Source organism: Lepisosteus oculatus, chromosome 24 (assembly GCF_040954835.1).
Source record: "Lepisosteus oculatus isolate fLepOcu1 chromosome 24, fLepOcu1.hap2, whole genome shotgun sequence".
NCBI lineage: Eukaryota > Metazoa > Chordata > Actinopteri > Semionotiformes > Lepisosteidae > Lepisosteus > Lepisosteus oculatus.
The window spans coordinates 4,521,690-4,546,174 of NC_090719.1; the positions used below are offsets into that span (position 1 = coordinate 4,521,690).

Below are 24,485 nucleotides of genomic sequence, written 5' to 3' on the forward strand. Positions count from 1 at the left end.
TTCCCTTTTTTAAAAATCTGATTTACAGTAGCTGTACACCTCCCCAGATTTAATTTGCAGACAGTCAAACAGTATTGGATGATCCCAGATCTGCAACGACTACATTTTGCTTTTTAGGTAGGCATAACTTCTTGGAGCAAAGAAACGGGTAAAGGCCTCTTTCATAAACCTCTCTCCCTCACACCTGAAGAAGCCAAGACATTTCTCTTTTCCTTTCAGCATGGAATAAACCTGTTCCTTTGGAGCTTATACATGATGCAGCTACCTACTATAATTTCTTAGAGCTATTTGAATATAACTTAGATTTTCAGAAGGCTTTTGATAAAGTTCCTAATAAAGATTTTTGTGGTGTGTGTGAGGTAGGCATTGCTTATAATATGTACTGCTACACTATATGCCATCTATCGATTAGAGTGGGTGGGGGGGAATGGAGTAATTGTTCTTGGTAGCAATTCTCGGAGTTCTCAAAAGAAACTAACAATACTCATTCATTTATCATTAACATCTTTATTTAGTTTCACAGATCTCATTTAGAAGCAGCTGTTATTCCATACAGTTTTTCACATTTAGCAAGCAGACAAGAGCACTTCACATTTTTAAACTTAAAAATGGAGGGGGAAAACCGCATTCAGAATGTACTGTATTTCCAACTAGTGTAACTGCTTTTTTTTAAAGAAATACATGCACACTTATACTGTACATCAGATATGTAACATTATGGACATGAAATGGTACAAGTCTCTACATTAAAATCCCTTTCAACGTTTATAACGGAGGTGTAAGAGGTATTCATGTTTGCTCTCGGTAGAGAAGGAGCTTGTCGCAAGCTGTGAGGCATCCTTAATTTCGCAAGATGTTACAAGCATGCTCTCTTGTAAAGATAATGAAGAAAACTAAATTTCCTTCATTAGGTAACTAAAGCACATTAAGCGCATGGTAATTTTTTCCTAGTGTTTGCACGCAACAGCTTTTCTTTTTTCCTCCTTTTACGTGTAGTAGCAGCATGTTTTTTTAAGTTTATAAAAAACAGGCCTAGTTCATTTCAAGCACATCAGTCATGCACCTGGGAAGAGGGTATTAAAAATTGCTTAGTTCCTGCTGTGGATTATTTTCGTTTTAAACAGGAAATCAGCTTTGTTGTTTCAAAAAAAAACAACCCTGAAACTGAAATTCATCAAGAGCTTTTGAGCAATGAAAGAGGCCATTTTTTTGTGACCCAATTCCTCCTTCGTCTGTGAGGAAGAGTAGAATATTCAGATCTGAGGTACAACATAAACACTTATCAATTTTCTGCTTACACTGAACATGCGTAAGCAACTTTTCAACTTTTTTGTTTGGATCAGAAAGTAAAAAGATTCTGCATCTGGCAGTCCAGTTGGGACAGAAACCCTCTGACATTTGAGTTCTGCAGGATCAGGACTGGAAATTCCAGATATCCACAGCATTTCAGTCTAGCCTAGACTGTATTGGCAGCCTGCCTCCCTCCAGCTGTAATTTAGAAACTTTTTGATGCATGAACTCTTGTTTACACTGTAATACATTATTTCTTATGCCAAAGAAAAGAGCCTGTATAAATAGTCCTGCTGATACCCTACTGGGTTTCTCTGTCAACATGGAAAACTGATTGAAAACTGTTACCGCTATTGTGCTAGAATACTATTAATGTGAGTATTGTTCAGTCTCCATGTAGACTGGCTTCCAGCAGTGTGTACTTTTGGCTTGGAAGCAGGGCACTTTGGGGAAAGGAACAATTTTTGTTTCAAGAGGGAGACGCTTGATGCCAAAAAAATGATTGCAAAGGTAAGGTTTTGAAAGTTTGTCGGAGAGTTGTCTGCGTTTATTTTTAGCCTTGGTTTTTAGCTTTACTGCTGACAGAGTAAAGCTGCGTGTGTGATTTCCTCAACACTGAGGAATTAAGAATTTCCTCCTATTAACTACAAAGACTAATACTGCAGTTTATAAGGAAATCCTTTCTAAACCTGCTATCAGAATGACTCCAGTTTTCTCTCTCAAGTTCCCTTCAATGCACTATGGGTATTTTTGTGTGTTTTGGGTCCACCTGCTGTGCTGTTGAACAGGAGATGCTCAGATGGATCTATTTTCTTCCAAAGATGGTGGCATGTTCATTTCTGCTACAATATTTATCCAAAATGATAATGAAGTGTATGGGTTTCTCAGACAAGTTTAATTTGGCACATAATGGTTCAGATTTTGAAGGATGAAACCAATGCAGCTTTCTTCTGCTGCTGGGGCATCCATTTAATCCTATTTATTAAGTCTTGTTGCATTCTGTTAGGTTCAACCGTGGCCATTTTGATCTCTGTTTGATAAGTAGCAGCCAGTCAAAATTGGTTCATGGTATTTAATCCTAACACTTCACAAAGAACTAAGCCAATATTTTGGTCACTCTGACCAGTCCTTTCATTGTGTAATTGCTTTTTTAAAAACTTCCTATCGGAAGAAATTATAAGGTAATATTTCTAATTGAAAAATGTTTTCTTCCTAACTCATGTTTGGTCTGCTATTCACCTTTTCCGTCATTATTTCGATGTAAATATTTAAAGTTCTGTTTCATGACTTGTAATTAAATCTGGGATGCACTACTCGGGTCTTAAAGACCTGGGGTGCTGATAGATTTTCAGTAATTAACACCTTAATGAAACTAATAATTGGCCTAATTGGCAGGGTTCAACAGGCTTTTGCAGCTTTTAAGATGCTGTTGATATAAAGAAAGCTGTATAACCCAAAGAACTTCAGCCTCTCCTCAATTGAGCTCCTCTTGACTAAGTGCTTTATCAACTGATGTTTTTACCACTCTGATTCAGCAGGATTTGGGAATGAAGGTCTAAAATATGGGATTTCTTGAAACATGTCAACGTCAATGTATTTTTGCTGAAGGCTGAGAACTTCTGTTTTAATGGGATCGCTTTGTGGTTGCCAATACACAAAGAGCTCTTAATGTCATATGCTTATCTGACCACATCTGGTAAATATTATTGCTTTTGGCATGATATGTGCCCCACCAAAACTTTGTTTTTCAAAAATCAACTAAGATCAAGCTTGTCAATTCTGAGAATTATGATGACTTCATCACCATGGTCTTACTCCCTAAAATAGGGAAAATAGGCACTGTGTTGGATCTTCCTAAAACTGAAGAAAATGGTTTCCTAAGCTTGCCAGGCCACAGTGTAAGGGGTAAAGAAATGTGGAGGTATGTAGCATGATTTTCCCACAATTGGAAAATATCTTGTGATTTCATTCTAGAGGTTTGATTGAGGCTTACTGCGCAGGACAGCAGATTTAACTGTAATGAATATAGGTCTTGGTTGATTTCCAGCAGTGTGTATAAGTGGTTTGACCTGAGGATTTGTAAGTGGTTTTGAATTCCAGTGGGGACATGAATTCTGAGCCCCTGATCAAGGCACTCGGTTTGCTTCTGTCAAAATACCCACTTGTAGAAATGGACACCAATGTAAGCAGCTTAAGGTAAAAATCTGTTCAATTCCTTAATTTCACTCCTCATTCGCTGAGCTGCAACGAGGTTGACTCTGGTTTCCTTTAGCGATTCTGGGGCAAGTGAAAATTCATTTGGAAAAAGGTTCAAAAGATTCTGGATCATAAGACTTGGGTCCAATAGCTGCACCACTTGTATTATGAGTAACTTTCTTAAACTGCTTTTTGCTTGGTCTAAAGAGTCCAGAAAGCAGTTATCTAGCTGTGCTAGAGAAAGTATAACAAAATGCCTTTATAATAAATCTCCCTTTGGTATCAATGTTGAAAAGTTAACAGTCTGTTTTGTAGTGCTATAGCAAAGTTTTACACAAGTGGCTTTTAATGTACACGGTGATTAAAATGGTAAATGCAATGTTAGTACAGAAATTATAAGATTGTACCCGATTATTGAAAGAAGCAGTATTTGTTTTGCAAGTCGAAGTCTCTGCATTTGGCTCCTGAAATCGCAAAGTAGCCTCCGCATGTCTAGTACCTGCTTCTAGAATGAAAAAAAAAGAAAAAAAATGTGCCTATTTGCTGTGCAACGGAAGTTCACAACAATTCATATCAACTGCTGCAAAAGCTAAATCATGAAGGCGATCAAACAGAGACGTTCTGCAACAAATTGTAGATGGAGGCAAAAGGAAACTGAAAATTTTAAATTAAATTAAATTACAACTACAGACAGCGACATCCTGGAAGACAGATAAGCAATCTAGAAAAAGTAAAAAGGTGACAGATAATAAAGACACTTAACCTCGTATAAAGAGCAAAAGAAAACATCATACAATAATGCAATGACAACTTTGATCAAGAAGGTCCTTGATCGTCCTGTATGTGGGACCTTTAAAGAGAACAGCCAATCTTGATTTATGCTTGAATTTATGAGGATTTCCAGCTTTTTCGTTTCTACCTTTTGGCTACAGATTTTCCTCCCGCTTTCTGCATCTTCAGAGGCAGGTCCTTTGCACTGTGTTAAGAATATAAGAGATAACAGAATTTAGAAGGTTTTTTTTATTGGGTAATGAATGTGTGAGAATACTTTAACACATGCTGGTTAACAGGCTGGTTAGCACCTTATGCTGTGCACAGAGGCAGTATTTATCATCTGTTTCTTACATTGTGAAGGAAGAGGCTAATTTAGTACCTGTTTATCACAGCACGAGGTGCCTGTGGCCAAATAAGGTACGTGCAGTAAATACATCAGACAGGGTATGTACTGTAAAAGGATATGCAGTGAAACTGAGCTAGTTTATCATTTGTTCATGACTTAGCATTTCTTTGTAACGGCTGTATTTTTTATCTAATAACCCACATCTCAAATCTTACTGTCACTCCCCGTTACAAATGCTGTCTTTCAATACAGTCTAGCCTGTTATTCTTCTGAACTCCTGTGAGTTTGTGGAGGGGGGAAAAAAGTTACACTGTAGATATAACTAGATAATACTTTGGGGGAGTTTTGGACATGGTTTGCCCACTGTTAAATTGATTCTAGCCTCTATTAAAAAAACTAAACTTTTTCACAGCATTATAAAACAGGTGTTTAAAGGGATCTAAATGACAAAATTAAATCCAGACTTATATATGGGATCAGACATATATTTTCATAAAGATAGAGCACACTGCATATTTCTACTTTTGTGACACTTCCAAGAACAGCTTCTATCCCACTGCAGTGCCCATCTTCACCAGCTAACTGCAGTTCTTTGATACACATCTGCACTACGCACGTTTTACTTAGTCTACCGTTTTTTTTGGGTCTCACTACTACATATTGTTCCCGTTGTCTACATTGTGTGGTGCTGTCTGTTGTACTGTGTGCGTCCCGAGAGATCAGCGCCATTCCGAATTCCAATGTATGCGTACTGTACGTATGGCGATAAACTACTCTACTCTACGTCGGGCCTGATGCCTACCGTAGTTCGCCGTGGGGCTTTGCTGTTCGTACTCTGGGAAAGGAGCCTGCGGGTGGACAGAGGGGGAGCCGTGTGCGGGGACAGAGGCAGGGGAAGGCATCGCCGGATAGAAGTGTACGTCCACGGCCACCGTGGTTATCCCCGGCCCGCCCCTGTCGCTGAGCGAAACGCAGTGAGACAGCACAACGGGAGCCGGGCCGGGTCCGGGTCCGACCCCGTGCCTGGTGGGCGTGGTACTTCCAGGGCCGGGCTCGGTGGTCTGCAGCGTCAGGGAGGTGTGCACGACGTCGTCTCGGCCGGCCAGGCGCGGCGCCGGCTCGGCATCCTGGGCTTGTCCGAATTTGCTGCCGCTGCCGCTACCGCCGCCCCCGGCCTGCCTGCTGGGCGAGGGGCTGCTGCCCCAGCCGTCTATGTTCTGAAGCTTGATGTCCGAGTGGAGGGTCGGGGGGCTTCTCTTGCTCTGAGGGGGCGGTTCAGCTTCCTTCAGGACGGGGGGAGAAATGTGCTCGTGATAAAATAATAAAGCCCAGTAAAAAAACAGTAGTAAAAAGGCAAACCCAGGAAGAATATAACTTGCAAGTTTTTGCAAACGACGGTAAGGCAAGATTGATTTCTAACGTCCAATGCTTATTTTCAAACGCTTGCTGAACTAGTGTTTTGTAACTGTCTTAGTAACAAGGGCCAGGGTGCAGAGATACAAGTGTTGGGTAGAAGGTACCGAAAAGATCATTTCCTAGACAAACCATGCCACGAATGAACCATTAATCTTGGTGCCGTGTTTAAAATCTTAACTTAAAAATGTTTAATTTCTCCCACACTGATGAAAATACAAATGCATTTTAGATGACGCAGCTGAAACTCTCAGAAGCACAAATTGCGTTCATCCATTCATTCCCAGAGACTGATTTGGACCTGAGTCATAGTCAGATTGGGGGAAAAAAACAAGGCCAAAGTAGAAAACAGAGAATTAATCAGAGATGACCACATGAAGTAAAATTCTGAAATCTGTTCTTGCTGAAGGTGAAACCACAAACTATATAGAGTGACTAGCTGTGGACAGAGATTTGACAGTATGAATCCTGGTCAGGTGCATGTGGAGGTATATTCTAAACCACGCCTTTTGTAAATAAACGTTTTAGGTTTATTTGGAATTACCAGGTGTTCATCTGCATGGATAACCACTACAAGCCTTGAACCCAGTAGGGGGTTTACCAAGAACTGCCTGTAACAGGAGACTTTGTACCACGTAGAGGAGAGGCTCTTTTTTTCTTTGTGACCCAGGCTTTTTATCTACACTGTAGAAGCACATGTTACTGTACACTGTAAGCAAGGGCTTCCACTAATTGAACCACTAGGGACATGCAGCCATTTTTCCATATAACCACCATATCCTGGTCTCACATTAAAACGAGAAGCAGAGGTTATTACAAGCGTTGATTTTAAACGGAAACAAAACCAGTAAAATAGAAGAAGTTGATGTATCAAGCTGGTGTTACAATGGTACCTGTACGGTACTGTATATACTATCAATAGTCTCTACTGAAGACCTGGTGAAGGCAATGTCTATTCCAAATCGGGTGGGTATCATAAAAATAGTTGGCGATTTTACAGGTACAGTGCTGTGGAAAAAGTACACCCCATGAAAAGATGTGTGTTTTTCAACATTTTTGCATGTATACAGTAGATATTTGATCTTCATTTCAACCATATTAATAGATAAAGGTGATCTAATTTAACAAATAACAATGAAAATTATTCTTTGCAATCATTTATTCAACCAAAAAAAAAAACTCCTCAGAAATGCAATTGTCTGCTGAGGAAAAAATAAGCACACCCCCAGAGCTTCAACAGCTGGTGTTGCCTCCTTTGGCAGAAATCACTGCTTGTAGGCGTTTCTTGTAATTGTCTATCAGTCTCCTACATCAACTTGGAGAAATGTTTGCCCACTCCTCCTTACAGAACTCCTTGAACTGTGTAATGTCTGAGGGCTTTCTTGCATGTACTACATGCTTCAAGTCCCCCCACAGCATTTCTATGGGGCTACGATCTGGGCTTTGACTTGGCCGTTCCATACCCCACCATTTATTTTTTTTAAGCCATTATTTTGCTTGAGTGTTCTGGGTCATTGTCTTGTTGCAAGGTCCACTTACAGTTCAGCTTCAGCTTTTTGACAGATGACCTCACATTCTCCTCAAGTACTCTCTGGTACAATGTAGAACTCATGGTTGACTCTATGATGGCAAGCTGGACAGGCCCTGAGGCAGAAAAGCAGCCCCAAACCATAATGCTTCCACCATGCTTTACAGTTGGTATGAGGTTCTTTTGGTCAAAGGCAGTTTTTGATTTTTGCCAAACATGACATCTGGCATTGTGGCCGAACAGTTCTACCTTTGTCTCATCCAGCCAGAGTACATTGTTCCAATATTCCTGACCTTCACCTACAGTAGGCGTTGTCCGGCAAACCAGTCATGCATCTATATTCTTTTTTGAGAGCAGAGGCTTCTTCCTTCCTAACCTCACATGTAGGGCAAAGTTGTGCTGTCTCCTTCAGATGGTTGACTCATGCACTTTGTCATTGACTGAGGCAAGACTTGCTTGTAAATCCCTTGATGTTATCCTGGGGTTCTTGGAGACTTCCTGCGGCATCTTTCGGTCAGCTCTTGGGCTGAATTTGGTGGGACGACCTGGCCTGGGTAGATTGCCAGTGGTTTGAAATTTTCTCCTATGTAGATGATCTATTGGACAGTTAAATGATTGACTACAAATTGCTTGGAAATGGCTTTAAAACCCTTCCCAGACTTCTAGGCATCAACAATCTTTCTTCCGAGGGCCCCAGAGAGCTCTTTTGAACTTGGCATGATGTAGCCACACACCTCAATCACTAAGACCACACCAGACCAAAGCACACAGATGGTTATATAAGACAGTGCCCTCAAGTTACTCTCTAATGATGTTCTAGTCATTTGCACCTGTTTTGGTTTCTAATTTTAGGCATTTGATGCAGTGATAAAGGTAGGGGTGTAATAGCCTTTTCCACACAAGGAAATTGCATTTCTGTTGATTTGAATAGTACAAATGAGTGCAAAATGTGATTTTTCAATGTTTATAATTAGATCACCTTTGTCTATCAGAATTGTTGAGAAGGCGATCAAATATCCTTTTGTCCAAAAATGTTAAAAAAGACAAACCTTTTCATGGGGGTACCCACTTTTTCACACCGCTGTATATTAAAAAAATTATAGCGCTACAGGATGATTCTTTTGGACCTTTTCTTTGATTGGCAATCCAAAGTGAAGGACAAAGCTACCCCCCGCCCCTTCCAAATTTGGGCTCTTTCATGTACCTGTTCCAGAGCAGATCCCAGTAATGCGCTGTGGTCTGACTCCGTCACATTTTCCAGGATGGTTTCCAGGACTTCCTGTTGTCCTTCCGGCGACAATTCGGCCGTCACTGTGACGGTGCTGGGAGCCGTCTGGCTGCTTGCTTGGGGTGATGAATGAGAGCTTTGATCTATAATGCCCACTGAATTATCATCTTCAAAAGCCCTGGGTTTAATGCAAAAAACATCACGGTTTAGTGCCTTCAATTGCATTCCCCTTGCAAGGCATTGCCTTTTTCAGAAAAGCCTGTTCATATAAAAAAAGCAAATCATATTTTAACTTTTCCTCATATAAATATCATGAAGCTTAAGAATGCATGATATACCCCTCTGTCCCACATTGCTTGCTGTAGACTGTACAAAAGATTGACGAATTTCCAAGTTGCACAGCAGTTTGTCACTCTTGCTGATCTTTACTAATCTAAAAAATAAACTATTTGCACTTTAATTCATTTGACTTTTAGTCAAAGAAACCTTAGGTTTGGGGGATGACAGTCTCTGTTAAGCTGCAGTAGACATACACATCTACATAAAAAATGGAAGCAATACAGGCTGGAATATTTTGATGTTTATCTTTCAATGTCCATTGTATTAATGCAACATATTTAAAATAAAGTTATGAACTTCGATGCAAAATTGTCAATCTGTTGACTAATGGTGACTCAGTTCTAGATCGCAATTTCTGGTGGAATTTGTACCACAGCTTGATGAGGGCCAGCGTGGCCAGAACATTAAGATTGTAAAGGATTCTTTGATAGAATAAGTAATTTACAAAATAAAAGAAAAACAAGTTTTCAATGTCACTCGGTGTTGTCACATGTCATTTGGTTCATGTGGAACTTTAAAAATGTACCATCTTCATCAATTTATGTAGGAAGAAAGCTAGATCAAACAATATTAACAGGAAACAAAAGCAAAGCACATCTGATTTTTGTGTGTTTTCCCTCGATTTGCAAGCAGTGGTTGAACGCCGTTTTCTGTAGAGTGCTTGACAAGAGCTTGTGACGTTTCCTGTAGCATTGCATTGCTTCAGTTTTTTTAGCAGGAAGATAGTGAAGCGTGCTTGCTGATAATGCGACAGTTATTTGGTGCTAGTGCAGTCGGTATTGTGGAGGCCCCACCTGTTCTCGTATGTCGCCCCTGTTTCTGGCTTGCTGCTGTTCCTGCTGGAGGTCCCAGAGCCGCGCAGCACTGCGGAGAGACCCACTTTCCCCATCACACACCAAAAGCAAAAAACGGTTGTCCAAATGATTCCATTTGATCAAATTAACGCCGCTCATACCTCAAGGGTCAAAGCGTCTTTTTGGTGTTTATGTCTAAGCTCTCGAGTAGGTCGTTTTCACGTCCTCACCATATTGGGTCATCGGGTGGTTGACCACAAGCCAGAGCTCATCCTTGCTTATCTTTGTGGTTTCAAGTTGGCCAAAAATCACAAGGATTAGCCGCCACCCACCAACGATGCAGATCACTACTTATACAGCTGGGAGGACTGGAGTAACTGGGGTAAAAGTCCCTTCCTCAAGGTACAATATCAGGGTCCACGGCAGCGCCTTGAAGCTGCAACCCACCAGTTATGACTGCAGAAAGCCTTGCAGCTCTTATACTGCTTTAAAGAGACCTCTTGAACCTGGAGGTATTGCAGTGACACAGATATGGAGAACACTGTATACACGTAATACACTAAGGATTCAATAAACAAACTCTGTAGTGATACTAAGCATAATTTACATACAGAATATAAACATTTTCTAGTCCTTTCCATTTCAATTAGATCTTGGACACACCAAAGGTGTGTTGCTGGATGATAACTTTGCCATCATTTTCCTGCAACTTCCAACTGGAGATCAGCTCGGGGTTCGTTGTTTACGATTGATGGGACAATGGATTCCTTGATTCAATGCAATTCTGTGTAGGGAAAAAGTGACTACCCTAAATCACGCTCAGTGCATGATTGGGAAATATGAACCCATTAGAGGGTTGGAGAGGAGTTCTTGCATGCAGATTATTTGTCTCCATTCCTAAAGTAGAATCAAGCAATGCATCCAGGAAAGGAACAGCATGCTGGACATATTTGTTCTTTAAAATTAATAACATGGAAATGTGAGACTTAAAAATCTTAAGTTGCAACCCCCTCCTGGGATGCGTGTTCTTTTTTAAATACTCACAACAAAAAAGGAACAAAAAGTACATTTCTAAGTAGAAACCACTCTCATTAAGGATGCACTTACATCCTCGCCCTGCTTCTGTTGGCTCGTTCTTCTGGATGAGTGAGTAAAAGCCCATTGTTATAAAAATTAAAGCTAGGGAGATGCCCACACCAACCACAATGGGGATATCATGCTTCTCCAACACTGGGAGCCAAGAAGATTGCTTCTTGTCTCTGCAAGTACAAAACAAGGATGTTAGATAATTAGCACAAGTCCTAAAAATTGTGCTCAACGTATTCTCTTCGCTTTTTTTTTATCTAGTTTGCAGATGACACACTGTCATCTCTGCATTGTGTTCTTAACACTTTAAACCACAAATTGCTAATTTAGATTGTTGTTTTCCTTTGTAATGGTGTATGGCTAAATATAGATTTCATTGAGGCAACTGCCATACAGTAATTGAAGAGCGACTAAACATGACTGCAGGAGAAAAAAAATTAAAACGTGTGATGTTTAATAACTGCATGATGGCTGCATTTTCAGTGTTATATGAATGCAACAGAGATTATCTGCAAGATTAATTTGCTGCGTTTTTGTCGAGGACGTGATGCAATGATTATTGGAGATACTGTTATGTTCTCTAAACCTGAGAACAGTTGACTATAGTATCTGGTTTATTAGAGGCATTTGTAATCAAGATCGTAGTTCGTGATGTAAAACCACATTCCTGAAATTGCTGTGTGAGAGCTTTTTAAGTTGCTTACAACAGCAACAGCTGTCAAGTAAAGTTTTACTGATAGTTGATCTAGAATACATATTACAGCACTAACTAACAGCTACATATAACTAATGTCAATACTCCTCTTTCCTTTTAATTCAAGTACTTGAATTAATCCATTCAGGTTGTACTGAGTCTTTAACGTGAAATCCAAAATAGTTAACAGCCATATTCAAAATAGGAAATAGTCATGTTTATTTCTAAAATGTAAGGTAGACTGTTTACATATGGTTTTTATTTAATCAGTTCATCATGTCTTGCCCATAAGGAACATATTGTTGTTATATATACTATTCCAGTGTTAGGAGTAATACAAATATGGTTTCTGTAATTTAGAGATTTAGAGATGAAAAAACTAAACAAAGTGTGAAAAAGGCGTTACAAGTCAGTGGTAGACAACTAGTAGTATTTAAGTTACCAAGTGAGTTTTCTAATATTGTTTTGAAGTCACTGCAAAATAAAACCTGAAGGTTTCAATAGATGTTCATAGTAGTTTGTTGTGATTCTTTAGTTTCTAAATGCCATCAAAGGCAGTGAGAAATGTTAACACTATCAGGGGATCTTGTGACACTTTCAGCTGGAATTACACTACTGATTATGATTTGAAATTCAGAGAAGCTGGCATCTGCCTGGAAATCTAAAGCAATGTCATAAGTGGAAGATAAAAAGTGACAGACTCTCGCACAGATAGTCACAGTCAAAGAGTTCTTTAGAAGGCAGAGAAACTGATGAAGGCTGACACATTTTGTACAATACTTAAACATCAGATTATGAGTTATTGTTTGCATGAAGCACTTCACTGAAAATTGGCATTAATAAACCAGATCAAAGCCCCTTGAACTAGAGAAAATGTAAAATGGCAGAATGCATAAGCATAAAAAACTACAACTAGTTACAAGAACACAAGAACATACAGTAAGTAAGGATACTGTACGTGCATTTAGTCCATTGAGTTTGTTCCATTCCATTCTAAATCTGAAATATAGCAATTTCACTAAATCTGCACTTAGCCTACTGTCTTCTCTATTCAAGATCAGACTTTTAATTGTATCAGTGTGGGACAGTTCCTGTGTAGCAATGTCTTTCATATAATGTCAACCGAAATAGTATGCAGTATTTTAAAAGAGGGTTTACTAATGATATAGCCAAACATTTGGTCATTTCTATTGTTTGCATACATTATCTAAAACAATCTAAATCTTTACAGCTTCCTCATGTAGTGTTTCCCATCTTCCAGTATACAGTGTCGAAGTTCACACTTTTGTTACGTTCATCATCTGACAGGTGTGTGATATCTGTCAGATATTTGTCCTGCCAAGGAAATTGGGTTTGATTTTTGTCCTCTTTTGGTATATATTAATTACATTAAGCCTATTAACTACATTAGAATCTAGATCTTTGCTATAAATTAGAAATAGAAAAGGTCCTAATTCAGAAACCCGTGGGACTCCACTGCTTATGTCACCCTAGTCTAAACATTTTTCTTTTACAGCTCTCAATCCCAATTCATGCATATGCCTAGAATCTTACCAGTTTTATGGAAACTTCAAGAGCCTTTTGAATGTGCCCCCAACCTAAATAATACAGTACATTTCCTAGGTACTTGGTTTATTTCTATCTCTCTATTCACTATTTGATCAGTGGGTATTTACAATATGCAGTACTTGTCTGGATTCTAAGGTGGAGAAGAAAATCCTATTAAAGTTATTAATCTTTAGTTTAAAGGATTTTTCTTTATTTTCCCTTTGTTTTAGACTAGCTGGGTTGATGCAGAGCAATGTTACAGTATTCTAAGAGAAATTATACAGTAAAAACAATAACAAGGTCTTTTACTCCAAAGTGTAAAATTAAGCAAATAATTTTAATAAAAATGAGCTTCCTTTAATAGATTAAAATAAAAAATATTTTAGTATAATTTTTAATTTAAACTGAATAAGCCGTCTTTTTCATGTTATTGACAGCCTTTTGTAACTTACAAAAATGTGCTCATGTTTTCAGCGTTGTCTCAGACAAATATTGACAGTTTCCTTCCAATATTTTTCATTTTGAATCTAACAAAGAGAGATTTTAATCTAAGGGTGTACCAGAAAATGCAGCCTTCCATTTAAAACAACATGCAACAAGGAAATGTAGAAATGAAACTCTGTCAGAGACTATAGAAAAATAACGAGTAATTTTATGACTGTATAATACCACCCTAAGATGTCACATTAGTGTGTGACTATTTATCATTTGAAGACAAATGATACCCACAGACCCACAATGCATACCGACATATTAGTTGGAAAGGGCTGATCAAGTAAGGTTCTTAGGTTCCCTGAATTTCCTTTTGTTAAGGATATTGACACTTTTGAGTTATTGATTGATTAATTATGCCAGTAATTTAAGTGAGACAACTTTATTCTTTGAGTGATGATGGGCATTCGACTTTTCTTCCAAAGGACTTACTTTCACCAAAATACCGCTTCATTCTGTGGCAACTAAATTGCTCCCTAACTATGGAAATTGGTGATACAATGGTTACTTACTAAGCATGTGGATTGGGACTCTCAGAGCACTACTTTACGTGAACGTACCACAATGACCTACCTGACCATGTCGTCACTGGTCTTCATAGGGGACTGAGAAGTATTTTTCTTGGGCCATTCGGTCAGTTCCGAATTTGCTGATTTGGATGAATTAGCAGCTTGGGTTTGGTGAGTTCCAGAGGACTCTGAAGGGTTTGTAGTACCTTCAGCTGTCAAAGTTAGGTACAGGCCAGTGGGCTCCATGTCAGACTGAGATGTCAAAGATGTACCAGCCTCTACCTCTTCAGACTCAGCTATGTCAGTTGGTCTTATGATGTCAGAAGATCCGGCTGCAGCAGACGTAAGGCTTTCTGACTGGGAGGCCATGAATGCAGAGGTAATTATTGTGTTATTAGCCATGTCCGGAACTTTTAAGTGTAATATCGGCCCAGATGAAGTCAACCTTGATCCTGGAGCTGAGCTGGCTGATGGCTGGGACTTCTCCAGAGGAGATCTTGTCAATGAAACACGCTGTGTTTTCAGAACTGGCTGGGATGGTTCTGCCACAGTAACACTGCCTTTTGGAACTGAGGCTGAAATCAGAAAGGAACAGAAGAAACAGCAATCTGAAAGCGATGCTCAGACTGGAGCAACTCCAGTGCAAATTCAGCTTGACTTGAAAACCTTCAGAGAAACATGTAGCTCCTGGCTAGCCCTTTGATTTTATCAGTGATTTCTTTCTTCTGTTGTACTTGTGGACTATACAATGGAAGATTGTGAGTTTTTCTTTCTCAAAACGTTTTCGTTTGTGCTTGAATATTATGACAACATAACCTATGCAGAAGAGCAAATACAACATGAGATATTTAATTCATAACCATTTTAATATTACCCACTTAAAAAGGTTGTAGACAGACTGGTGGCTTTTAATGCCCCGGGCATTTTAAAGTGCTTGATTTTGTTGTCTTTTTTTAGGCCAGTGCTGCATACCTGTTTTGACGTTTCTCTGTAAAGGGATCCCTTCCTCTCCCTTTGCAGTGTAAGGCACCACAGTAATAAGGTATGTCTGGTCTAGCAACAGACCCTGAATAGACACGTTGGTTTCAGCGGTCGTCAGTACTCCATTTTGTTTGGTAATGGAAAAAAATGTTGACACAGAAGCACTTTGCTCAAGAGGCTTGGAAAGGTCTTCCCCATATTCTTTAGATTCAGGCTCTAACATCCCTGTGAAAACAAATACTGCCAGGTCAATTTTGGGGGGAAGACATACAGAAACATCCTGCAGACTAGAACCAGCTAAAGCCTGAGGCAGTAATAACAGTGATGTGACCTCGTTTGGCCATAAATGAAAGGCAATAATACAATCCTGGTAAGAGTTCATTGCCTATAAATCCCTGTGAAATTTGTTTGGGATTTTTATATCAATTAAGGAGCTAGCTTTGGTCACCTTCAGTACCTTAATGTATTTTATAGTCATGGAATTAATAGATTGTTTTAGCACAAAGTCCCCTTTTTGGTGATATTGACTAAACTTCTTATTCTATGGCTTACTCCACTGTCTGGCTAGTCTGTATCTGAAGAGATTATTCGGAACAATGAGAGAAAATACTCCAGATTCTACATCATACAACCCAACCAAGCAAAGGGAAATCAAACTTCTCAATACATTGAATCAGCTGTGCGAATAGTAAGAATAAGGGAAATGGTTTCTGAGATTGCTCATATTCTCCAGAACATAAATTGCTGCTGCCACACATTTCTGGCATAATGTTTGTGCAATATGTGATCATAATTTAACAGCGTTGCAAGAGCAATAAACACCTAGCTGTCTTTCATTTTTTACATAGGGTTTATGATAACAATTTCCTTCCCATTAGCTTTCAGAATTGAACAGTTTGAACAGGTTTGTGAAATCTGAAAAGTCATTAATTTGGCGCAGACGTATTGGGTTATATGCTTTGAATATCTTTCTGTGTAATACAGTTGTGTCATTTAGTGTCACCTTGTGGTAGAATGAAGTAGCTGATCTCATGTGCAGTTTATTCACAATTTTCCTGTGTCACCAGTAATATTTTTTCAAGCCTTAAAATCTTTTCATTTTTACCATTCTCCCCGAAATATCTTTTCAAGCCATTCTTCAGCAGCTCAACACATGACCTTTAACGGGGATACATTCGAATTCACAGATTTTGACTTTCTTGCAGTCCAGAATAATCTGATAATAATAGTAAAATAATAATAGTGTCTCCAGACTTAAAGAATGAATGCAGACCTAATTCCAGTATCTTCTAATCAAACCATTGATTCAGTGTTGTTAGAGTTTATTCCAGAAATACCTCTTTGTTCCATTTCTGTGACTGATGTAGAAACAGCAGGAGCAGGGCTGGTTAGCACTGTGGAGTAACTAATTTTATAACCATCAGGATGCCCTTCCTCCCAGATTGGTGGTTGCCATGACAATACCAAATGGTCCCCCACAGCAGTTCCATGCATGTCTCTCACAGGCCCAAGACCTTCAATAAAGTAAATACAGCAAACATTTCATACTCTTTGTCCATACAGGAATCAAAGAAAAGCTTCTGTTGCTTTAAAGGGGCTTGAAATACACAAGCAAATTCTTAAAAATGTCATAGCAACTCTAATTTGCCTTATGTTTTATTTTCAACCCCAACGAGGAATTAAGACCTCTTGCTTTGGCAGTCGAGTTGGCTCCATTCCGTTCCTGTGGTTGATCACCTCTGTGCTCGTTATAAAGGGCATCATATCTTCTCGTTTCACTGCCGCTGTTAGTGACCTCAGGAATATGAACAAAACAAGCACAATGAGCATTTACAAGACAGTACAAATACTTGGTCATCGCAGATTTCTGTGCACAGAACATCTACCAATGCCTAGATGAACACTCTACGAGCAGCCCAACAAACAAATGTGTTTATAACAATAAAGTACAACATCCAATCAACAGGAACATAGAAAGTGGTCTAAAAATGAAGGATTAACATTTTATTCTTTTTCTAACCTTCGGTTCAACATGCAGCTTGTGAAAGAACAGCAATGAAGCCCCACCTCCACCTCCCACCTTTGTTCAAAGGGTTAGCGAGGAGCGATGTTCATGCAACAAACAATGTGAAGCACACTGCTGGTCTGTGAAATGAGTCCTCTTCAGTAGATCATGTGGGCATGAAGGAGATGACAATGGCAGAATGGCGCTGCGGTTTGGTGAATATGACCGGAGAGCGACTGCTCTCGTTAAACTCACTGGTGAGCCCCTTCCTATGTTCCGCTTTTCAGCACTTGATCGATTGTCTCCGGCTTCAAACAGGAAATTTTGAATTAGTCAAACACATACACATTTCCTCCCAGGGGTCCATGAACACTGATCTTGGAGAGCCACTGTTCCTTTAGTTTTATAGGTGGCTTTAAGTGGCTTGAATGCCGAGTATGTAACCCTTACTGTTTCCACCAATTACATAGTTGAGAACTGAAATGGCTTGAATACCAGAAGAGCCAAGACTTGGACCTTGGACCAAGACTGGAGACACCAGTTTTTGACTTCCAAGTTTTAATGTATGCATGTATTTATGTGCATATACTCAAGGGTAAGTCTAGTAATATGTGCATTACTGTACAACTATGTTATGAGTGAAATCATTGCAGCACGAGTGAGTCGTTGATGAGGAACTGAGCACCAAGCATTCAGGCTGAGAAGAGCAAGAGAAAGATGCTGAAAAATGAAACACTCTTCCCCATCTGTGAAGTGCAATTGGAGGTTAATTCACTTTTTTATTGACTTTTCCTTGTGTGTATACATATGTATTATGTATAAATATACATACACATTGACTCCACATGGCTCCACTTTCTGCGCTGAGGTTCTGAGAGTTAAATGATTAGAAAATGAAATGTCACATCGTAAAACTGATGTAGGGCACATTATCAAGGCCAGATCAGATTAAAATTTCCTGTAGTTCAGATATTTCACTTCATGTAAGACTAGATTAGTTCACATTTACAATCGCTGCCACTTGCTGCGTCATTGTCATTTCCAAAAATGCAGCTTTTTTTACAGCAACAAGGAGACAATTTTGCACAGAAAGTAAGAAAGTAAAAGTAAGGTAAGAAAGAGTCATGTACAGTATCTCAAGACTTGAGATGATCCTGACTTGAAGCATGGTGTTCTAAAACCCACAAACCTTAATTTAAACAGAATGATAGAATCCTTCTGCATTTGTTTTGAGCAATCTAATTGAGTAACAAAGTGTTCTCAAGGTCCCCATACAATTCAGTAATTTCTACAAGAAATCTTAGAATTATGGAGGATCTGGACAAAGTACACCACTATCTAAAGTTTGGACCGACAGCTGCACACAATTTGATAAATTCTAAGTATTATGTTCATCATGCATGTATTGCCTAGACATTTTATGTAAAATACACTAAGCAATAGCTTTATCTCCTTGTCATTTAATTTCATTTATCCACTGTTTAAGTACTGTACTTATATTACCGTATTTTTCTCAAGTATCTGACAATTTTGACTATTAGTGTGACCACTAATTGCTTATTTGGGCCCTGAAAAATCTTGTTGTGGTTGCAGTGTAGGTGTCCTGTGATGAACTTGCCGTCAGCCTTCATCTTATGCAGCACACTTGGTGAGCTTTTCAAATTCAGGTAAAACGCTGTGCTAAGTCTTATCATTTAAACTAATTAACGAAAGCCTGCTGGCCACCACAGTAGTGCCGGTATTCAGTATCTGAAACAAGCTAATTAGTTCATCTCTGAGTTGTAAGAAATTGTTTTACCAAATTATGCCTCTTTCTCAATGGCCCTTTTAATTTTACTGAACAAACGTTTGAATACCTAGTAATTGTTATCGGCAGCTTTTGTGAAGTGACGTTTGCCTGAATAAATGTGAAAATAGGGAACTGTCTGTAACTTTATTAATCATTTCTTTGTTTCATTTGCTAATACAGAAAATGTACATTTTACAGGCAACTGATGTCGGAAATACACCACTTTTTTTCAACGTTCTGCACATTAAAAACCTATCAAAATTTTGATAGGCAACTGCTCAAACAGTAAAGATTTAAGTAAAGAGCCTTTTCTATTCAACATTTTTTTGGCATGAGCAACTTCTCTAGTCAATGTACTCTGTGACTCACATACCAGTTACAATGAGGGCTGTGGTTTTTCTGTCTCTTCCAGCTCTGTTCTCTGCAGTGCAGTGATACACACCTTCATCATTCCGACTCACATTAGAAATGTGAAGCGAACCGTGTTCTGCAGGGAGACACAAGTGCAAAAGCCTAAAACCTTGTGAGGTTTTTGAGTTTTTGAGAAAATTAATCAAAGCCTTAACCCGTACTGCCCCTGGTAAACTCAGAGTAGTGGCACACTTCTTCGGTTCACCAGCATATTCAGCTGTCGGTGCATTTCAGCTTTATGTTTATGTAACTGAGAAAATATGAATCTCCATTTTATCAGTCTTGTTTGTAGTTTATTCAGAGTTGCTTGGCTGTCTCCAATTATTTTATGCTATTTTTGCAGTAGCTCTGATTTGTGTGCCAACTAATACCTATTGAAAGGACTGTTCGCAGCTCATTTACCATACTGAGGGGATTTCTGGATAAATGTGATTGCATAAGTGCCAGATCTGCTTTGTCAGACAATATGATGCTGGTTTTGGTAGACAATGCAATGTGCTTTCAATTGAACATTAAAACTAAGCTCGGGATCATGTGTATGAGGATACAGCAGACTGCCATACCTGAGTTAATGCAGAGCATGAAATTTCTATTGTTAAATAGGAAGAAGTTGCTCTTCCCAGATCATGCTAGGCTTCAATCAAGGATCTTTGAGATCTTAAGAATAAATGAAAGTGTTATGTTAAGCAGCAGTTTATCATAATCGAATCAGTGGGACACAGGGGAGGAACTCCATCTGATTTTACTGTTTGTATGAAGACATAGAAAAGGTCACATAAGAGTTAAGATAAAGGAATTATCTTATATTTGTTTTTACTTTGACTTCCGTTTCTCAGAACAGATGCATGCTGTAAAAGGATTGATAAATCTGCCTCACAGATTTCCATCTTGCTGAACTCACCGTCTATAACCATTTTCGGCAGTGAGATCTGTGTTTCATTTCCTTTCCTGTACCAGGAATACCTGATTGGTCTATCTCCTACTGCCTCACATAGAAAAACCACAGTTGCTCCTTCTGAGCAATTTATTTCGTTCTCAAAAGAGATGATAACTGGAGGAGCTAAGAATGAAAGAAGAAAAACCACAGTGTTAAAAAAATCAGTATCAAATAAATATAAATATGCACTACATATAAGCATATTATTGATCTCCCAGAGCCGGATTTGTATTCACTTTTGGTAGACTCAAAGTTAGACAAGCAGTGAAGACATTTAGCAAGCGCTGATCAGTTTCACCCTAATATGGGTTTGCCAGTGCATTGTACTTATGCATTGAGTATGATCTTGTTGCTAATTCATCTTTATCGATTTCTAAATATATCGTAGCAGGCCTGAGTATAGGCCAAGATATCTGGAGTAGGCTGGGGCTGTGCAGACTGTGTGAGTACACAACATGGCGCAAGGAAGTCTTCTTTACAGAAATAAAGAACTGGTCTCAGGCACAGGGAGGTTTGGAAATCCCAATCATTCCTGAGGGCACTCAGCAGGCTCCAGACACAAGCCGGAGTACAGGCCTAAAGTGACCTTCATCACTGTTCATCTCCGTTCAAGTACCCATTGTGCCTGAGGTTCTTGTTTTTTTTCCTCTGGTTATCACTGTGCTTAAGAGTCACTACAAACTCTCTAAACACCCTCTGAATATACTAGTTCGTCACAATATACGTAATACATACCCCCTTATGAACAGTGTGTCTCAATATACTGTGCCTAGAATCAACTACACACGACATACTAATCCTAGCCTCTCAATGATGATTTGAGCCCTAATGTGTTTTTCTTTTCTGGATAAAAAGGCTGCCAAACATTCTTTAAAGAAAGTGACTTCTGCTTTATATAGAAGCTAAGCAGGTTACGGAGGTTGAAAGAGTAGCCAACAATTTGTTTTTCTTTTCAATGTGGAACCAAATAACCTTCCCTATTTTCCTTCAGCACATGGATCTGGATGTATGTGGCGACCAGTAGTGAAGGAACATGTATAAAAAAGGAAATGTTTTACATTACTGCCACAATTTCTAACTTTGAGGCATTTAATGTGTGGCATGATGAAATCACATTCAAATTGTATTTGTACTGGTACTTTTGTCGAAGTGTCCAATTTTTAAAAGGGGAACAAACACTTCAGAAATACATCTCATGTTAAAATTAGCTGAAGCCACCAGTAGTCCCCTCTCCCTGCACACGTGCTGCCTGGTTTAATTGATTTTTATTCTTTGATGCTGTTAGAAACAACTTTGCTCTGTTTCATTCATAATCTCCCAGTAATTATACAGAAACCTCGGTGCTGAGCTTCAGCATACAGAGAGCATCCGGAACAATGAAGTTGTTCTAAAATAAGAAAGGCTCACTTGAGAATGCTTCAATGTACTGCAATGGGGGGTCTAAAGGGAGCTCCATTTCGAGGAGCTCATTTCTGTCTCCACTGTGGGAACGTTGTGCTGTTTAAGGCATTAATATTGATTGGGAGTGAAGGATACTGGCTTCTAGAGTAAATCTTTGAAGGATGATGCATTCTGAGCCCCTGCATGTTACAACATGCAAACTAAAAGGTGCATTTTTCTAGGTTTTGCATTTACAGGAACCATAAGAAAATGATTGCAAATAATGCCTATTCCTACAAGTCCCTTTGACACAAGCAATTGCCTGGAAATAGTATTTTGTCTTGCTATGATTTCACAGTCAAGATAATAAAAAGGTAGCAAAGGGCATTGAGTTTAAGTGGATCCTGCTGTTTCTGTTTAAGAGATCACTTTATTGACCATATATAATTTCTTGTATTGGGAATTTGTCTTTTCGCAGACCCCAACTTGCTCTCTATGAAACACACAGATGGGGAGAGAAGCTTGGGGTCAGACCACAGAGTCAGCCATTTTATACGGCTCCCCTGGAGCAGTGGGATTAAGGGCCTTGCTCAGAGGCCCAATGGAGTAGTATTCCTCTGCCGGCCGTGGGATACGAACCAGCAACCTTCCACCCACAGGCATTAGGTGAGCTGTGTTGGTGTGTGCACAGCAAAGGAACAAGCAGAAGTGAACAGATTTTTAGTGAGACTCATGTGACTTCCTGGGCTCCTGCAGATTCACTGTGACATCAGTGAGAGATATGCTACAGGTCTATTCAGCGTGCTGAAAAGTGAGAAAGAGGATAGCACAATGTTTAGGCTGGAGAGCCTGTTCCATTGTGGAATGTGTGTCACAACCTAAAGTGTATCAACATTAAATGTCTCTTAAAGTAAAAATGTTACACTTGTGCTATTACGGTATAAAGGATAATTCAATATAAGTACAAAGACAAGTAGATATAACGTTATTCAGACGTTATTTTAACCTGCTATTTGCAGTATTGCTGTCATTCGGGATTGCCCAATGATATTCGTAGCCTCACAGGTATAAGAGCCTTCATCATAGGCCCTCAAAGAGGAGATGTATAGAGTCACATTATTAAACCTGCAAAAAAAAAAACGGATAAATATGGATCACATTTTTGACATTCCCGAAACTGGGTACTCCTAGTCTTGCTGTAAATATCACAATGGTGGGATATGACGATTTAACCACATGCACCTAGAGGATTAACCACACCAACGGGAGAATCGCTAGGGGGGGTTCATTAATAATAAAATTAATATTCTCCTCTGTCATCATTGAGTGGGTTCATAAGTAGCACACTGATTTTAAAGAGTACGAAGGATTTGAACAAGACTCCAGTCATCTTAAACACATTCAGTAAGATGTGCTACACAAAGTATTTGAATCTGACCCAGTGTGGCCTAGCTCATTTATCCTTATTGAAACAGGGCCCAACCCAGAACTGGGAAAAGTTACACCTATGGCTGTCCTGGGACTTCCTGCTTAAAAGGCCGCTATTTCTTGAGCAATACCGTTACTTTACCAACATGGGCACATGCCATTTGAAAACCAGCGCGGTCAAGGGAATGAGCTCACCCAACTGTTATCTTTCCACCCGTCTTCACAGTTTGCCCTTGCTTGTACCACACGATGGACGGTGAGGGATTGCCGGAGGCCTGACAGTGGAAGGACACCGCTGACCCAAGAGGCACCATCGTCATTGCAGGTGAAACCGTGACATTAGGGGGAACTTGAACAGAGACCAGACAAAACTGAGGGATTTCAGTCTGAATTACTTTCTTAAAACTAAAAAGACTCAAATAGTCCTACTCATACACCATCCTGGAGGTGTTACTAAATGTTTAGCATGTTACTGTTCTTTTTTTCTCTGTTTCTCTGTTTAAAACTTTTAAATAGATTTTAAAACTTGTAATATTACATATGTAATAATAATAATATAATAATTGCTTACACTTATATAACGCTTTTCTGGACACTCCACTCAAAGCGCTTTACAGGCAATGGGGTCTCCCCTCCACCACCACCAATGTGCAGCATCCACCTGGATGATGCGACGGCAGCCATAGTGCGCCAGAACGCTCACCACACATCAGCTATTAGTGGGGAGGAGAGCAGAGAGTAATGAAGCCAATTCATAGATGGGGATTATTAGGAGGCCATGATTGGTTAAGGCCAATGGGAAATTTGGCCAGGACGCCGGGGTTACACCCCTACTCTTTTCGAGAAGCACCCTGGGATTTTTAATGACCACAGAGAGCCAGGACCTCGGTTTTACGTCTCATCCGAAGGACGGCACCTGTTTACAGTATAGTGTCCCCATCACTATACTGGGGCAGTAGGACCCACGTGGACCACAGGGTGAGCGCCCCCTGCTGGCCCCACTAACACCTCTTCCAGCAGCAACCTTAGTTTTTCCCAGGAGGTCTCCCATCCAGGTACTGACCAGGCTCACACCTGCTTAGCTTCAGTGGGTTGCCAGTTGTGAGTTGCAGGGTGATATGGCTGCTGGCCCAAGAGGCCATATACATATACTATATGTACTATATACATATAGTATATGTGATACTATACCACTGTTGTAGATATTATGTTTTCCCATGCAGCTGCCTCCACTCATTAATAGAAAAGTTAGCCGTTTCTTTAATTTAATAGTTTAGACAAGTCTATGATTAAAGCACTAATAGCTCAGCAAATCAG

At 39.5% G+C, this 24,485-nt stretch overlaps 1 protein-coding gene and 1 long non-coding RNA gene across 3 annotated transcripts in view; one reads left to right on the forward strand and one right to left on the reverse strand.

Moving 5' to 3' along the window:
- Positions 1-1,564: 1,564 nt before the first annotated feature.
- Positions 1,565-23,481, forward strand: LOC107079840 (uncharacterized). 2 transcript variants are annotated; one of them, XR_011183537.1, is made up of 7 exons: positions 1,565-1,800; positions 15,195-15,279; positions 17,257-17,480; positions 17,877-17,988; positions 18,817-18,890; positions 22,219-22,406; positions 23,395-23,481. It is a non-coding gene; the product is annotated as an uncharacterized lncRNA (long non-coding RNA). The 2 variants fall into 2 exon arrangements; XR_011183538.1 differs by having other exon boundaries at positions 18,822-18,890.
- The window catches only part of LOC107079839 (uncharacterized), a 35,088-nt gene continuing 14,412 nt past the window's right edge, over positions 3,810-24,485 (reverse strand). Inside the window, exons 10-24 of the mRNA XM_015366798.2 lie at positions 23,364-23,517; positions 22,747-22,865; positions 20,325-20,483; positions 19,386-19,499; positions 17,479-17,531; positions 16,905-17,013; positions 16,556-16,732; positions 15,210-15,443; positions 14,302-14,812; positions 11,016-11,167; positions 9,909-9,978; positions 8,752-8,953; positions 5,409-5,889; positions 4,406-4,462; positions 3,810-3,991 (exon numbers count right to left, since the gene is read on the reverse strand). Of these exons, the coding sequence (XP_015222284.2) occupies positions 4,443-4,462; positions 5,409-5,889; positions 8,752-8,953; positions 9,909-9,978; positions 11,016-11,167; positions 14,302-14,812; positions 15,210-15,443; positions 16,556-16,732; positions 16,905-17,013; positions 17,479-17,531; positions 19,386-19,499; positions 20,325-20,483; positions 22,747-22,865; positions 23,364-23,517 (2,555 nt within the window). The 3' untranslated portion in view covers positions 3,810-3,991; positions 4,406-4,442. The remainder of the gene's footprint in view (positions 3,992-4,405; positions 4,463-5,408; positions 5,890-8,751; positions 8,954-9,908; positions 9,979-11,015; positions 11,168-14,301; positions 14,813-15,209; positions 15,444-16,555; positions 16,733-16,904; positions 17,014-17,478; positions 17,532-19,385; positions 19,500-20,324; positions 20,484-22,746; positions 22,866-23,363; positions 23,518-24,485) is intronic.